Source organism: Balaenoptera physalus (genome assembly GCF_965194825.1).
Source record: "Balaenoptera physalus genome assembly, chromosome: 3".
Taxonomy (NCBI): domain Eukaryota; kingdom Metazoa; phylum Chordata; class Mammalia; order Artiodactyla; family Balaenopteridae; genus Balaenoptera; species Balaenoptera physalus.
In genome coordinates this window covers 78,127,690-78,144,215 of record NC_138890.1, presented here as the reverse complement: position 1 = coordinate 78,144,215, position 16,526 = coordinate 78,127,690, and the positions used below count along the sequence as shown (strand labels likewise).

At 36.8% G+C, this 16,526-nt stretch overlaps 1 protein-coding gene across 1 annotated transcript in view; it reads left to right on the top strand.

Annotated features, from left to right (window-relative positions):
- The window catches only part of PRR16 (proline rich 16), a 174,521-nt gene extending 158,210 nt beyond the window's left edge, over positions 1–16,311 (top strand). Inside the window, 1 exon segment of the mRNA XM_082457916.1 lies at positions 14,093–16,311. Within this exon segment, the coding sequence (XP_082314042.1) occupies positions 14,093–14,848 (756 nt within the window). The 3' untranslated portion in view covers positions 14,849–16,311.
- Positions 16,312–16,526: the final 215 nt, after the last annotated feature.

Here is a 16,526-nt window from a genome sequence, read left to right as displayed (position 1 = left end):
GTCTTTCCACTCCCTCAAGTCTCTATAAAATCATAGATGCTCACATCACTTTTCTGTTTGAACTTTGCCTATTACTTTCAGGTAAAGGCCAAACTTTTTGTATTTAGCATGGTATTGAAGACCCTTCGGTGTTATAGCACTTCCTCACCTGCATCTCTTTTTCTTTCTGTCTCTATACACTTTCTTCTTTTCCTAGCTTGCCCCTTCATCTACTAAACATCCCCTCAGGTGTGCATGCATACACACACACACACACACACACACACACACACACAGCACACATACACAAACCATACCCCTTTCAGTCTGCCACATTGGATGGCTTTCTGCTGGAAATCTCAATTGATCTTTCAAACCTCCTTTCCTTTCCTTTGTATTTTATTGTGCCTGGAATTATCTTACAGTTTTTTCTACCTGATCCTTCCAAAGTCCATTTTAAATACTCTCTATTTCTGACATTATCCCTCCCTCCCTGGCAGAATTAATTGTTCTTTCCTCTCTCCTCTCAAAACATTTTATATATAGTCATACTCTAGCACGTATCACAGATACTACAGACAATTACTCTCTCTTTCCTCTTTTTTTTTTTTTAATTAACAATGTGGGGAACTAATACCAGGAAGGAAGACCCAGTTTCACCAACACACAACTAATGAGAGCCCAAATTATAATTACATCCAAACGCCATACCTTCATATTCAGTTGTGTTATCAATATCAGCATTTCTGGTAATATTATTTTGAAGGTTTTATAAATGCTATTATTTCTACAATTATATGTTTGAGATATCAAGAAAGGAGTAATAGAGTTTTTCTGATGTTTTTGACAAGTAATTTAATGTTCACATAGATTCTAAGATAATTTAGACAAATAATAGTCTAATTTACTAAATTCCTCTTCCTTTACGTTATATAATAAACATTTAACTCACTACCTGAGAAAAAGTAAAAACATATGTCGAAATGTCATTTTAATGTTTAAATATTTAAATATTTCATTAGTGATATTGGTAAATGAAATGCTTTAGTAATCTTGCAATTATATTTTAATATATCATTTCAATAACTTCCCTCTAACAGAAAATATCTTATATTTTTAAGATATGTGTGTATATATATATATATATATATATATATATATATATATACACACACACACACACACACACAGATTAGAAATCTCATGAACATAGTTTATTTACAACCGAAATTCATCACCTCAGAAGTTCACAAACAAGCACCAAACCATATGCAATAGGGACCTGATGTAAAAATATTTTGTTATAGTATTTTTCCTTTTATTTATTTATGTTTATGATTCATTCATTTAATATATATTTCTGTTTCAGATGTAATGGCACAGGATACCCTGCCCTCTGAGCACTTACATTTTCACCGGGGAGTCTGACATTAAAGAGCTAAATACACGATCCGTCACTAGTGTGGTTCAAGCTGTGAAGCACAGGTGCAGGAGCTCTAGGGCTGTGTTGCAGGACTTCAGGGCAATCTGGAAGCTTTCCTTGAAGAGGAGAAATGTGGGTTAATTTTTGAAGAATAGGTCAATGTGTGTGTGTGTGTGTGTGTGTGTGTTTTGTGGGAACAGTGAGGAGTAACCAGGACTAGGTAGAGGATGACTTATACAAAGACCCAGAGACTGGAGCTTAGCATGTTCTAAGCACGGGAAGAAATGAAAAGAGCAGAGTGAGGAGAAGTGGCACAAGGGCAAGCTGATGTACAAAGCAGGACCCGGATCTTAGGAGGATTGTGATTTTATTAAATATTTGGTCTTTATCTTAAGAGCAATAGGAAACCACTTAAAGTTTAATAATTTATGTTATATGTACAGATTTAAGGAAAGCTCTGTCTGGCTGCAATGCAAAGACTGGATTAAATGGAAGAGAGAGTGGATTGAATAGGGAGGTTGTTCTTACAACCTTACTCATGATGCTTACAGAATATTTTTTATTGAGCTAGTTTACCATCAGTAGGGAAGGTAATACACAACCTGAGGTTTATTCATCTACATTTTTTAAAATGCAGAAAGATATTAGAGATTGAGAGCTATAAGCTTGTGTTAAAGTTTACAGGTCCATTATTGTGAGTTACGGTCTGTCTCCTCCTGGACATTATTAACATAACGGAATCATTTTGATGTGTGTACTCACAAATTGCAAGTGGATGAGTCTTTTAAATCTGTTAAGCCGCTTATAGCAATTGTGATGAGGGAGGTTTCCTTTTCCACACTTTACAGGAAGCCTTAGTATAAGCATGTTTCTTATGAAGACAGAAATTAAAGTTAGCAATGGCATTTCAACCACTATAATGTGTGAATAATGTTTGTTACAGGGGAAAGAAAAGTCGTAAGTACTCACGTACTAAAACTGACATGCGAGTAAACATGGGACTTACATGAAGTGATCATCACATGTAATATTGATACATTTTAACTCTATGGAGCTGAGTTGTGCAATAGCACTTTATCCCTTAGTACTCAATTGTCTTATGTTTATTTTATACAGTAAGCATTTGGGCATGTGACATTAGAAACTGTGTGTGAAAATTTGGGGGATTTCTACTTCCTCTAAGAGTACCTCAAAAATGCTTACAGTTCGATGAGGAACTGATTTAAATGAAACCAGGTACTTTTGTTTTATAAGTTAAAAACAATTAAACACCTTGATTTTGCAAATTGTAGAGTTACAAATTTTGGATCATTTAGTGCTGTAAATAACATAAACTGTTGATACTTGTATAATTTTCCAAGGTTGCCAAGGCCCATGAACCTTTTTGGGCAAATCATATCTAGAATTTTATATTTAGACCTGGTCTTTCTAAATACTATTCATTCCATGGCTATAAAACAATTTAACTTAAGAAGAAATTACCTAGTAAAGCATGTATGTCCATCTTCATTATCTATCAAGGCACTAACTTTATGCATTTTTTTGGATGGTGCCACAAATCCAAACCTTTCGGGAACCGATCTTCAAAAGTGCAAATGGTGTAGAAACTCCTCAACATGGCCTGCAGGGCTCCCCACAACCTGGCCTCTGTCTGCCTTTTCAGCCTTGTCTCTTATTCATGTGCCTTATGCTACTTTATCCTTTACCAACATATAAAAAATTATATTTCATACCTTTATGCCACTGCACATGCTATTCCTTCTGCCAAGAAATGCCTTTTCCTCCAAGTTTCATTTTATCATTCAAGACATCCCTCATTTTTCACCTGATTTGAAACTATCTCTGGCCAATGCTACCAACTGACCTGCTTGGAAAGAATAAATCACCCCTTTCTCTGCTCTCCTATACTTGTCAATCCTTGTACCACTACACATGGTACACTGTGTGGTAATTATTAGTTTGCATGGGGAAGGACTGTTTCTAGTTCATTTTTTTTTTCTTTAATTTTTTGGGGGAATATAATTTCAACTATTATCAGGCAGGTATTTGCACATTCATCTCCATCTCCAAATCAAATTCTAAATAAGGATGTATAAAATTCACCTTCTATATCATCTCCATCCTATGTCTAGGCCTATTCCCTGGCGATAACCCCTTTTAACATTTGCTTTTGTTTTTCAGGTAGTCAGCTGTCTAAACAATATACTCAAACATTTTTTTTTAAACTGCAAACCATGTCATTTGACTCATCTTTATGGAAGAGGAAGAATTAGTCTTTTTTGCTTTTGCCATATGTTGAGAAGAAAAATCAGTAACCAGCATCTTAATAGTAAAAGTAGAATGAAACACTATCAATGATCTCATAAAGAAATACATTTAAACCTATATTTCTAAACTTGAACCTTTCAAAAGAGAATTCAAGATTCAAATGGTTTCTCTTTTTACACACATTATACTCATCACCCACAGTTCAGTAGTTCACTTCTTTTCCCTATCCCTAGTGTGTGACAACTTTCCAGTTATATGATCTATTGAATGTAATCCATTATTTTTTCTTGGAGACTTCTGATTTCCTGTTTTAGCTTAGAATAATTGCTTTGGGGACTCAAGTAAGTTGTCATTCTTAAATTCTTTTATTTGTTTTCATACTTCTGTGTTAATTACAGTGTTTTTTGCTTCGTGTGCCTTCCTCCTTTCTTGGATTCCATTTTACTGAGCTACAGAACATCCTTAACTTTTAAAAAACAGATAGATACAGGAGAAGTAAATTATCTTTGTCCTTAATATCTAAAAATATTTTAATTTTTCATTACAATAAATTGTTAAATTAGTCAGGTATAGAATTGCGGTTAAAATTATTTTGCCACAGAACTTTTGAAGTTACTGGTAAAATGACTTTCATCATCCATTCATACATAAGATGCTGTGATGATTATTTAATTTTCACTTCTTTCTGAGTTTTCTGTGTTTGTTTGGTAAATGATTGACTGTTTTCATTTTCATTCATCCTGATTAGCACTCAATTGACTCTTTCCCTCTGAAGCTCCATTTGTATTGTCAACTGTGGAATTTTCTCTCTTTTTTTTTTTTTTGATTATTGGAATCCCACATTTTTTTTCTTTTTTCCCCATTTTTTCTGGAACTTCTCAGTCAGTCATTGAAGCTCCAGGATTGATTTTCTTGCTTTCCCTGCCTTTAAATTTTTTCTTGTATTTTACTTTTTATTTTATTATTTTTTAATTATTTTATTTATTTATTTTTGGCTGCATTGGGTCTTCGTTGCTGCATGCGGGCTTCCTCTAGTTGTGGTGAGCGGGGGCTACTCTTTGTTGTGGTACGTGGGCTACTCATTGTGGTGGCTTCTCTTGTGGAACACGGGCTCTAGGCGGGTGGGCTTCAGTAGTTGTGGCACGCGGACTCAGTAGTTGTGGCGCACAGGCTTAGTTGCTCCACGGCATGTGGGATCTTCCCGGACCAGGGCTCGAGCCCATGTCCCCTGCATTGGCAGCAGGATTCTTAACCACTGAGCCACCAGGGAAGTCCCTATTTTCCTTCTTAAAGAAAATATTTTTGCTTTATGATTAGGAATATTTCTTAGATATTTTTCTTTTAGATTTTCTTTAAAAATAATCTTTTTAAATTTAGTATTTATGTTTTATACTTCAAATATTTTTCTTACTTGATGTCTGTTCTTTTATAACAGTGCGTTATTTTATAGCTGCAATACATTCTGAAACCTCTCCAAGTACATTAATTAGAATTACTACAAAGTTCTCTTACTTTACTAATAATGACAGCTTTGCCTTCAATATTGATCTGTTCATTCATCTTGGTCCTTCTATTTTGTGATGTTGTTTACCCTCAAATAGCCCTTGATCTTCAGACATATTCATATTATAAAGATGTTTTAACAGCCTCTCCTACATATAGGGAAAAGGAGGATGCTGATTGAAAATTCTGAATGTGTCAGATGGGTATGAAGTACTTTAGAAGACAAGCTAGCTGCTCTTGCCCCATTTCTACCACCTTCCCAATGGAAAAAAGTAATAATAATGAGGGAGGAGAGCTTTGTTTTGAGATCCTACCAACCACACTCAGTGCCTTCTTCTTATCCAGAGACATGTTCAGATTCTTTACAGCAAGAATTTCAGTTTACCTTAAGGGTGTGAGCTCTTAGCATGTTGCCGGTCTTGTTGCACCATTTGACACAATTTTTTTCCATTGTGAAACATAGTCACTCAACAACTTCACACCCTAATTTTGCATTACTTCTCACTTCCACTCTCTCTCTATTCCACTTTCAAGTTTGGAATCCTTCTGGGACTCCATCAGTGCTTTGACCACCTTTTTATTAATTCCCCCATGTATTTATAAAAATCTCTGGTCAGCTTATACCACACTCTGAGAAGATATTCTGAATTTATTACTGTTTTTATTTCTTTACTCTCATTTAGATATGATTTGAGGAGGAAGGCACTAAATACACATGATCAGTCTCTATTAAACTGGAAGCCTTATTTTTTTAATCCTCAGTGTCTCATGCAATAACAGATTAATAATATTTACACAATAAATATTTGTCAAACCCAATTGAACACACAGAAAAATAAGAAAAATTACACTGTAGTTTTACCTTATTTTCTACTGATCAGGCTTGGCTATGAATTATGATTATTTTTAAATCTAGTTTACTTTCAGAGAACAGGGTATAAATTGCCACTTAAGTGAATATTACAAAAGCAAACAACAAAACACCTTCAAAACATATACTGTATTCTGTTTCAAAAAATGTTTCAAATAATTTTTTAGTAAGAATTTTTAAGCAAGTTTATAACCTACATATTTATTTCCCAACAAGGGTGATTAAAGGTATACCAGTGTGTTTGTGTGTGTGTGTGTGTGTGCGTGTGCGTGTGTGTGTGTGTGTGTTCTGTATGTGTGTTTTAGTCTCTATTTCAGAGGATGCTAATTGCCTTGGAATGTCCTTTCCCCCTTCTTATTTTGAGGAATAACCATAGCTTTTCACTGAGCACATTGGACCCCAGATAAAAGTGTACATCTCCCAGTCTCCTCCACTTTAGCAACTTACTATTGGCTCGTCAAACATAAGCAAATAAAATGTATTACTCCTGAAACATCTCTTTAAAAAGGAGTAGGTGTGCCTTCCCCACCATTCTTCATCCTTCCCCTTGAAATACATATGTGAAGGATGGCCCTCCAGCTATGAACTTGGACTTGAAAATGGACACCAAACTCTAGGGATAGCAGAACAGAAAGTTGGATAGAGCCTAGGTCTCTGGCAACTTCAAAATAGTGCCTTATTTATCCTGGATTACTTCCACTATCTATGTTATATACTCTATCAGATACACCAAGGACAAGGAGAATAAATAAACATTAGATAATACAACTCTATTATTATCGTGTCTGGGATATTGTCATTGGTCAGGTCTCTAAGAAACAAAACGTTGCTAAGGAAGTGGCAGTTGCTGTAGAGATCCAAAGACAACTTTGGGAACTCAAGACAATTCTAGTCATTCCTTGGAAAGCAAGCATTTAGTGCTCACCACCTGAGCAACTCTTTCATACTAGTCGCTGGACCTTTTCAAAAAAAAAAAAAAAAGAAATTTTTTTAAAACAAATAAATGTCAAATCAGAATTAACCAAATTATGGAATAATTTAAATGTTTTCCACTTATTAAATTGTTTCTAGCACAAGTATAATTAAATATAATTCTCCCATTCACAAAATAATTACAGGAGTTATTTATACCTATTAATTCATATTTAGTATATCACTAGTACTGTGGTCTAGCAGTGGAATACAGAGTTGTATAGTACATAATGAACAACTTATTTCCTGTCAATAGATCAATCAGGTGATAGATAGATAAAATATATATAGATAAATACAAGTATAGATTTTTAAATTTTTATATTATGTCAAAAATGGAAGGCTTCCCTGGTGGCACAGTGGTTAAGAATCCGCCTGCCAATGCAGGGGACATGGGTTCGATCCCTGGTCCGGGAAGATCCCACATGCCGTGGAGCAACTAAGCCCATGTACCACAACTACTGAGCCTGAGCTCTAGAGCCCTCGAGCCACAACTACTGAGCCTGCGTGCTATAACTACTGAAACCCACACACCTAGAGCCCGTGCTCTGCAACAAGAGAAGCCACAACAATGAGAAGCCCGTGCACCGCAACGAAGAGTAGCCCCCGCTCACCACAACTAGAGAAAGCCCGCACACAGAAATGAAGACCCAACACAGCCAAAAATAAAAACAAATAAATAAATAAATTTATTTAAAAAAAAAAAAGTAGAAGTGAAGCTCTTGGGTCAGCCTGCATTCAGCCATGGACCATGGTCTGACAGCTGGTTCACCCATTGCTCTCATTCATTTCCCTTTCTCTTTACTGCTGATGCCACACATTTAAATTGTGGCTGTTTTTATGAATAAATATTAAATATACAAGAACTCATAATTTGGTACATATTTGAGTTGGGGTTAAATTCCTCCTTTCCTTTCATTAAGTTTGTAATTCTTAATGAAATTCTTGAAGTTGTGATTTGTAACTGAGGAGACCCTGGAGAAAGATTCACTCAAATTGAAAAAGGGTTTTGTTTTTAAGGCCATTGAACTATATAGTATGTGGTTTTTAATTGAAATATGTAGGATTTAGGAAAGATTTCAATACATTTAGGGCTATACTGATGAATATTTAAAGATAAATGTGTAATTCAACGATCTTAGTTGTTTTGGAGAGTGACTGAAATGTTCCCTGTGCCAAGCTGTGGAGCTAGGCTTTCAGAGTCAGATAACATAGGCAGAGAGTTCACTAAGCCTCACCAACTCTTTATGGCTGCCTTCCTTTTTGTCTACTTCATCCTTTCCTGTGTGCCTTTCTGGACAACCCAGAATTGGTGACATTGAAGACCTTGAAAATCAGACCCAAGATAGGAAAGCTGGGGAGAGATGGAAGTGAGGGCAAGAAATGACTTTTCTCAGAGGTTCTACCTTTATCCAGTTTCTTTACTCAGCATTTTAATATTGAATATCCACTGTGTACAATCACTGTGCTCTCTGCCAGGAGTACAAAGATGGAAATACGTGCTTACATGGTCTGAGGGAAACACACAGGTATAGACAATTCTGATATATAGAGGCAACTGTAATAATAAAATGGCAAAGTCCAGTGAGAGCATAAGAAAAGGAGCTCCTAATGTTGTTTTTATTTATTTTTTTAAATTTCACGTAAATCTGTTCATCCTGAATTTCACTCTAATGCCAACCCTGAAACCTTGAAGTATCTTTATTTTTATTGTTTGCAGTTTAACATTTACAGAAGTAGTATAAGCTGAATTTTGTATTCCCACGAATAACTTAGATCATTTAGCCAGTTAATTTCTTCCAAATCTGCTTCCTTTTTATGAAAATATTTAGGGATATTTCCCAGTATGAAAACCTTAAGCTCATGTGATCCCTGAGCCACAATTATCAGTATTCCTAATTATTCCACAATCTAACCATAGCTTTCTTGTATGTGAGGCTAAGGAAAACCTCCAGGAATCACTGAACGCAATTTCAAGTTTGAGATACACGTTTCTCCTTTGCTCCTGATGTTAGGTGTGGATGTTCTTAGACTTTTGATTGATGTCATGCTGTCCTCTCACCTCCAAATATGTGCAAACAATGTGTCCCTCTAGTCCTACTTTCTTTCATTTTGCTTTCCCCTTAATTCCATCATGCCTGTGGTTATAATTCCTTTAGTTGCAATATGATACTTTGAAATCGTTTCCGCAAAACATAGATGTGTAATTATAAGGATACAGTGTATTCCTTGTCTGGTTAATTTACTCATCTCTCACTTGGCTGCAATATCCTCTAACTCACCAAGTAAATAAACTGCAGCAGCCGTTCAATGTGTTCTCCACATGGCAGCTGTTAAGAAATTCTCCTTTTATTTCTTTCTAACTTTATATAAGTAGTGATAAATATTTATTTTATTTTCAAATTATAAAAGATTTTACACATGACATAAAATAAATACTGTATCAAATATAACCCGAACTTAACAAATGTTAACACTTTATCATAATTACTTTATATCAAGTTTTAAAAGAAATAAAATATTTCATCTATATAGCTGATGCCTCCTGACAGTCTTTCCCCTTCCTCCTTGCCTAAACTTAATGTGTATCATTTATTTTCATGTTGTATAAACTAAAACATCTGTGCTTCTACATATAAACAATATATACATATTGGATACATATAGAGATATATATTTTTAAATTTTTATGTTCAACTGAAGGTTTTTGAGATTTATCCCTGTTGATACATATAGCTGTAGTTACTTCATTTGAACTAGTTTGTATTTACATACATCACTTACTAATAGATATTTAGGTTGTTTCCAGTTTTTTGCTATGGCAAAACAAACACCACCAAAAAAACCCCTAAAAGAAACATCCTTTTGCTTTTTCAACCCTGTGCACATCTCTTAGAATTTCTCCAGAACAGTCTAGGCTTTGTTCCTAAAATACCTGTGCGGTAGGGTAGGGTAAGCACCTTATACAATTTATAAGACATTGTCAAAAAATTTCCCAGCACACTGAATTTACATTTGCACTGGCAATGTACAGAGTTCCCATTTACCCATCTCATCACCAACAAGTAGAACTATCAGGCTGGTTTGTTTTTCCTAAACTACTCAGAATGAAATACTTTCTCATTTTTCTTCAGTTTGCACTACCTTGATTACTAGTGAGATTGAGTATATGATTTTTGGAAATTTGGAGCATCCCTTATGTGAATTACTTCTTTATAACTTTTATCCCATTGTTTGAGCGTGTGTGTATGTGTGTACACGAACTTTCAATTTTGTTTCATTCATTTTTATTTCACCTGTTTGTATTGATACAATACTATTTGATTAAAAAAGATTTCAGGTTTTTTTGCTCAGTATTAGTATAGCTGCATCAGGTTTCATTTGGCTATTTGCCTGCTGTATCTTATTTCTTTCACTCTGTATTCAATCCTTCTGTGTCTTTTCTTGAATAAATTATTTTAATCTATTTATACTTGTTAGATTATTAATATTATTAATATTTTTAAAGTTTTTTTTTAAACTATCTTATGGGTTTGTTTCTATTTAGTATGCTTTTTTGTTTGTTTTCTTATTTTCTGCCATTTTTAGATTTGCCAAAATTCCCTTACTCACTTTTTTTTTTTTTTTTTTTTTTTTTAAATTTATTTATTTATTATTTATGGCTGTGTTGGGTCTTCGTTTCTGTGCGAGGGCTTTCTCTAGTTGTGGCAAGCGGGGGCCACTCTTCATCGCGGTGCGTGGGCCTCTCACTATCGCAGCCTCTCTTGTTGCAGAGCACGGGCTCCAGACGCGCAGGCTCAGTAATTGTGGCTCACGGGCTTAGTCGCTCCGCGGCATGTGGGATCTTCCCAGACCAGGGCTCGAACCGGTGTCCCCTGTATTGGCAGGCAGACTCTCAACCACTGCGCCACCAGGGAAGCCCCCTTACTCACTTTTTAATCCTTATTTCGAAAGTTGTAAGTTTGTCTATTACTTCAGTAGTTGCCGTACAATTTTTCCCATGCATTCTTTTTATTTTTTTAATATTTTATTTATTTATTTATTTATTTATTATTTTTGGCTGTGTTGGGTCTTCGTTTCTGTGCGAGGGCTTTCTCTAGTTGTGGCAAGCGGGGGCCACTCTTCATCGCGGTGCGTGGGCCTCTCACTATCGCGGCCTCTCTTGTTGCGGAGCACAGGCTCCAGACGCGCAGGCTCAGTAGTTGTGGCTCACGGGCCCAGTTGCTCGGTGGCATGTGGGATCTTCCCAGACCAGGGCTTGAACCCATGTCCCCTGCATTGGCAGGCAGATTTTCAACCACTGCGCCACCAGGGAAGCCCTCCCATGCATTCTTAACTTGATGAAGCCTAAAGCTAACCAGTGTCAGATAGATATTATATGATTCCTTACACACACACACACACAAATTCAGTGACCTTTACATGAAAAATTAGTATGTGCAAGTGTCCTGGGGCAGGAAGCTGACTGGCAATTATGAAGATCTGAAAGAAGACCAGAGAAGTTTGAGAACAGAAAGGAAAAGGGGATCTTAATAGATTTGAGTATGGAGGGTCACTTAGGAGTGCTGTCTTGTACTGGCTAAAAAGGGCCAATTGTTTTATTTTCAGAAATCTTGTGAGCCAGTTTTGAAATAACTATTATTGAAAACAAAAGTATATAAACCTATATTAAGTAGATTACATTAAAAAGAAAGATTTTTTTCTAATTATTCCTAGTCATTCCTAACTATTTTACTACATTTTAATATTTATCTGTACTCCTGAGTTTATGCCTATTCTACTGGTATGGTGGAAACACTTTATAATGATGCACTCCTGCAGGTTTCTTCCCAATTTCACATTTAGTGATGTTGCCTTTACTTACTTGAAGTCAACCATGACAGGAGTTTACACCATGGAAACTGGCAAACTCTTCAAATCAGGACTCACTCACACCTCTAAGAACCTGTTATTAAACACTTATCAGAACAACACTGAGTGAGACTGTACAGGACCTTAGAGACCATGTTAAGAATTGATATATATCACAGGAGAAATGAGCAGGCATTGAAAGGTTTTAAGCAAGGAATGAGAAGACCACAATTCTGTTTTTAGAAAGACCACTGAGATTACAGAAGTGAAAAGCGAGGCAGGGTGACTCTGGGTGGCTCCCATGGTAAGTAATAGTGGCTCAGACTAGGATCAAAGAAAGGAAGATGGAGAGAAGTGAATGGATTTAGGAGCTAAAACTGAAGACCTAGCTCTCATGGTACTAGCGTGAACCAATCGCATAAGACACTTATGTGGAAGAAGTAAAATCTCTGAGTCCTCTCTAACTTCTGGTTGGTTATGATATTTTCATTTTGAGCCCAATTGTGCCACCATGTATCAAAGAGCCAACTTCACAGTTGAACAAACTTAGGCCTGAATAAGAGAGGAGGGAAAAGTCTACATATGGAAACGTGAGATGAAGGGACTCATTCCATTTAAAAATAAATTATTTTTAAAGTAATCCATAATTTTTCTTTCCTCCTATAGACATACTAGTACATGTATGGTAGCCATGAGAATGGCCTCTAAGATCTCTGACTGCAGGGAGTGTAAATGATAGAGGATCAACTTCTGGGTTGTGAAATTGAGCATTTGACCTGAGGCCATGCTTCCCACAAGTTGCCCCAGACAATGGCTTAACAGGGCAGAGACACTAGGCAACCCTGTTATAAGAGGTGCCAGATTCCTTAACTCCATGACGCCTCAACGACCTTGCCCAACTTTCCTTAGAGAGGCATTGCCTAAAATGCTTCCACCCAGTTTTCCTGTCTTCACAATCACCCTCCTACACTTGAGGTTGAATCTACATCGTGGTGTGATGGCCCTGCTGGTCTTATTTGATTCCCTGACTCTGCCTTGTGTCTTTGGAACATCTTGAGTGGTTGTCACTCAGATCCTTCCCCTAAGTGATAGCAGACATATGTAGTGTAGGTTCCTGGGTCCAAGAGAATTTTTCACTTCCTTCCCAAAGGTCAGACAGCTTTTATTTCTACCCTAGGAACAGGAGATCATTGCCTATGTCTTAGAGGTTAGAGGGTTTCTTGCCGTCCCCCTAATTCTGAAGGCTTCTGTCTCTGCCTGCTCTCAGTCTCCCACATGAGAGGCCCATGGAAAAGGGGCAATGAGTGAGGACAGGTTGCATTGTGTCTGGGCTCCTCGGGATTATAAATTGTCATGATAGCACACACTCTGCCTTTAACTATTCTTTAAAGTCTTAACTATTTTCTTTACTCAGTTTGGTGTGCACTGCATCTTTTCCCTTTGATTTGCCAAAGGTGGAACTGTGAGTGTGTCCTGTCCTCACAGGGCTTGGAGCTCGTTGCAGTTCAGCTGATTTGGCTACCTTGTGGTCTCAGTTCCGTGATGATCTCAAGAAAAGTTACGATTTTTGCAGATTATCTGGCTTTTTTTTTTTTTTCATTTTAGTGTGAGATTAATGTTCTCCATGATTGCTACATGCTAAGGCAGAGGTACAGCCCTCTCCTTTGTTTTTAAAAATCAGTTATGAACCAGTGGGGAGAAGGATGGGGGGAGGGACAAAATAGGAGTAGGGGATTAAGAGGCACCAACTACTATATATAAAATAAATAAGCTACAAGGATATATTGTACAGCACAGGGAATATAGCCAATATTTTCTAATACATTTAAATGGAGGGTAATCTATAAAAATATTGAACCATTATATTGTACACCCGAAACTAATATAAGATTATAAATCAACTACACTTCAATAAAAAAAAAAACAGTTATGTTTCTGTATTAGGTTTTATCCTTCATGGGTGTAGCAGAGTCAGGGATAGAACGTATACATAAATAGTATATTATATTCTAGGCATGTGAAATCATTATGTTATCAAACACTTGGCACTCTTTTGATAGGTATTCCATAAATTTATTGAATGAAAACATTAAGAACAATGGAATACACCACTCAGTATTAGTCAAGGTTCCCATAACAGATTATAGCGAGACAGGAAGATATTGTTTGTAGTATATTTTGCTTCGGGTCGTTCTTCAACACAATTACCTTGTCCTTTCCACCAGGTGGTTGACCAGATTGATACCCTGACTTCTGACCTACAGCTGGAGGATGAGATGACCGATAGCTCCAAAACGGACACCCTGAATAGTAGCTCAAGTGGGACAACAGCCTCCAGCATAGAGAAGATCAAAGTGCAGGCCAACGCCCCCCTCATTAAACCCCCAGCCCACCCATCTGCTATCCTCACTGTCCTGAGAAAGCCAAACCCTCCACCTCCTCCTCCACGGTTGACACCTGTGAAGTGTGAAGACCCCCAAAGAGTGGTGCCCACTGTCAATCCGGTAAAGACCAATGGCACCCTTCTGCGAAGCAGAGGCTTCCCAGGGGCACCAAACAAAATTCCAAACGGAGACATTTGCTGCAAACCCAGCAGTAACTTGGACAAGGCTCCAGTGCAGCCTCTGATGCATAGACCTGAAAAAGACAGGTGCCCCCAAGCAGGGCCTCGGGAACGAGTTCGGTTTAATGAAAAAGTCCAGTACCATGGCTATTGTCCTGACTGTGACACCCGGCATCACATAAAAAATAGGGAGGTCCACTCACACAGCGAACCTGTCCACCCGCCAGGAAAGCTTCCTCCCCATGGCCCTGCCCAGCCTCCTCCCCCTCATCTCCCTCCTTTTCCACTAGAAAATGGGGGGCTGGGAATAAGCCACAGTAACAGCTTCCCCCCACTCAGACCTGCACTTGTGCCTCCTCCCACTGCACCAAAACCACAGAAGACGATCTTGAGGAAATCAACCACTACAACAGTGTGATGTATGCCATTTAAAAAACTTTTTTGTTTTTTTTTAATTCTTATATTATAAACATAAAATAATACGTAATGAGCACTTTCTACTCAAGCAATAAAAAGCCCAAATATATTTATCCTGCATTCAGCAGAGTGGCATAAAAATCACCGGGTAAGTATGCAGTATGTTGTTTATGTCCTGGCTATACACTGTTTAAGTTACATCATGAAACCACAGAATAATGGAAAAGCTGAATATATTGTTTTTTCAATTGACCTGTGACAAACTGTGACATGTAGATTTCAAATATTTTGATTTACCATAAGAGATGGGATTAGATTCATTTTATTCATACCTAACTCATCTATGCATTAAGAACATGCCATACTCTGACCTAATGCTTTTTAATAAGAAATTTTAATACTGAAAGACTATTTTATTATTTTTTCTAAAGATGTTTGTCACTAGTTTTGCATTATTAAATGCTGAGGATAATACCAGAACATTTATTTTCTATACTCTACAATTATGACTATATGTTCACCTATATATGTAATGAAAGATTTTGGTCTGTGGAAATATCATATGTCAATAAACAATGGTAAATAATGGCAAAACCAAATGTTCCTCAGAAGTAAAATGAAGAAGTGGTTCATTTAATCCCACATTAGTGTACATCAAAATGGATAGCAGCTCTGACAGAGTTTGGAGATCACAGTGAGTATATGTCAGAATTTTTCAAATTAAGTATCATAATCCAGATTCTCAATAGAACTGTACACATTTTCATATGATTTGCCTCCATTTTGGTACCTCAGGGATGATCTGTTGCAGGCCAACCCCTTTAGATCCTCCCCACTCTCAGCATGCCTCCAGGTCACTGCATAAACCAACTCATTGAAGCTGTAGGATGACTTTGCTCCTGCATCAGCAGGCTCTCTGCCTTCCTGAGGGATTCCCCCATTTATAGGAGAATCCTAGAGGAAAATAAAGATGTTTCTGGAACAGGATATTTTTAGCATTCGCCTTAAGCTGATTCTCCCTTAGAACTGAAATATGCCAGGGTTCTTTGTTATTCTATAGAAGGAAGAGAGGAAATCCTTTCCTCCTAACATCCAATAAACGTGCTTCTCTTTAGTCTAATTTGCCAACTAAAGTCCCACTTACCCATGGACAGAAGTTCATTTCCTAACTACCATGATTTGGACTGATCCTATGATTTGCCCTGGAGTTAGAAATGAGTTTACTCCCTTAGAATCATGATGACAGGTAAATGCCTGAGCAAAACGTGGTCATTAAGTGGCAGGAGTAGAAGGAGTCATCTTTGGTGGAGATTTGATTATTATGCAACTTAAAAAAGAATACTGTAATACTTTTGAATATTAGGCTTTTGATCATAAAACTTGAACTTTTGCTACTACAGGAAAGTAGTCTTCAATCATATTTCTTTGTTGCCTTTTTCATGTTATATAATCATAATTTGGAATACTGTTATTTAAAATGATAATATATTTTAGGCATAATTCCCTAAAGAAAATAGGTTTATTTTTTAAAGGAACAATCAAATGGGTAAAAAATAGAGACGTCACGTTGAAAATTTACTCAGCATGATTTTTGTTCTGTGTGTGTTGGACATGAAGATAATGCAAGCAGAATAAATCCAACTTTTCAGAAAGTTACAAAAGGCAAGACCAATAATCAA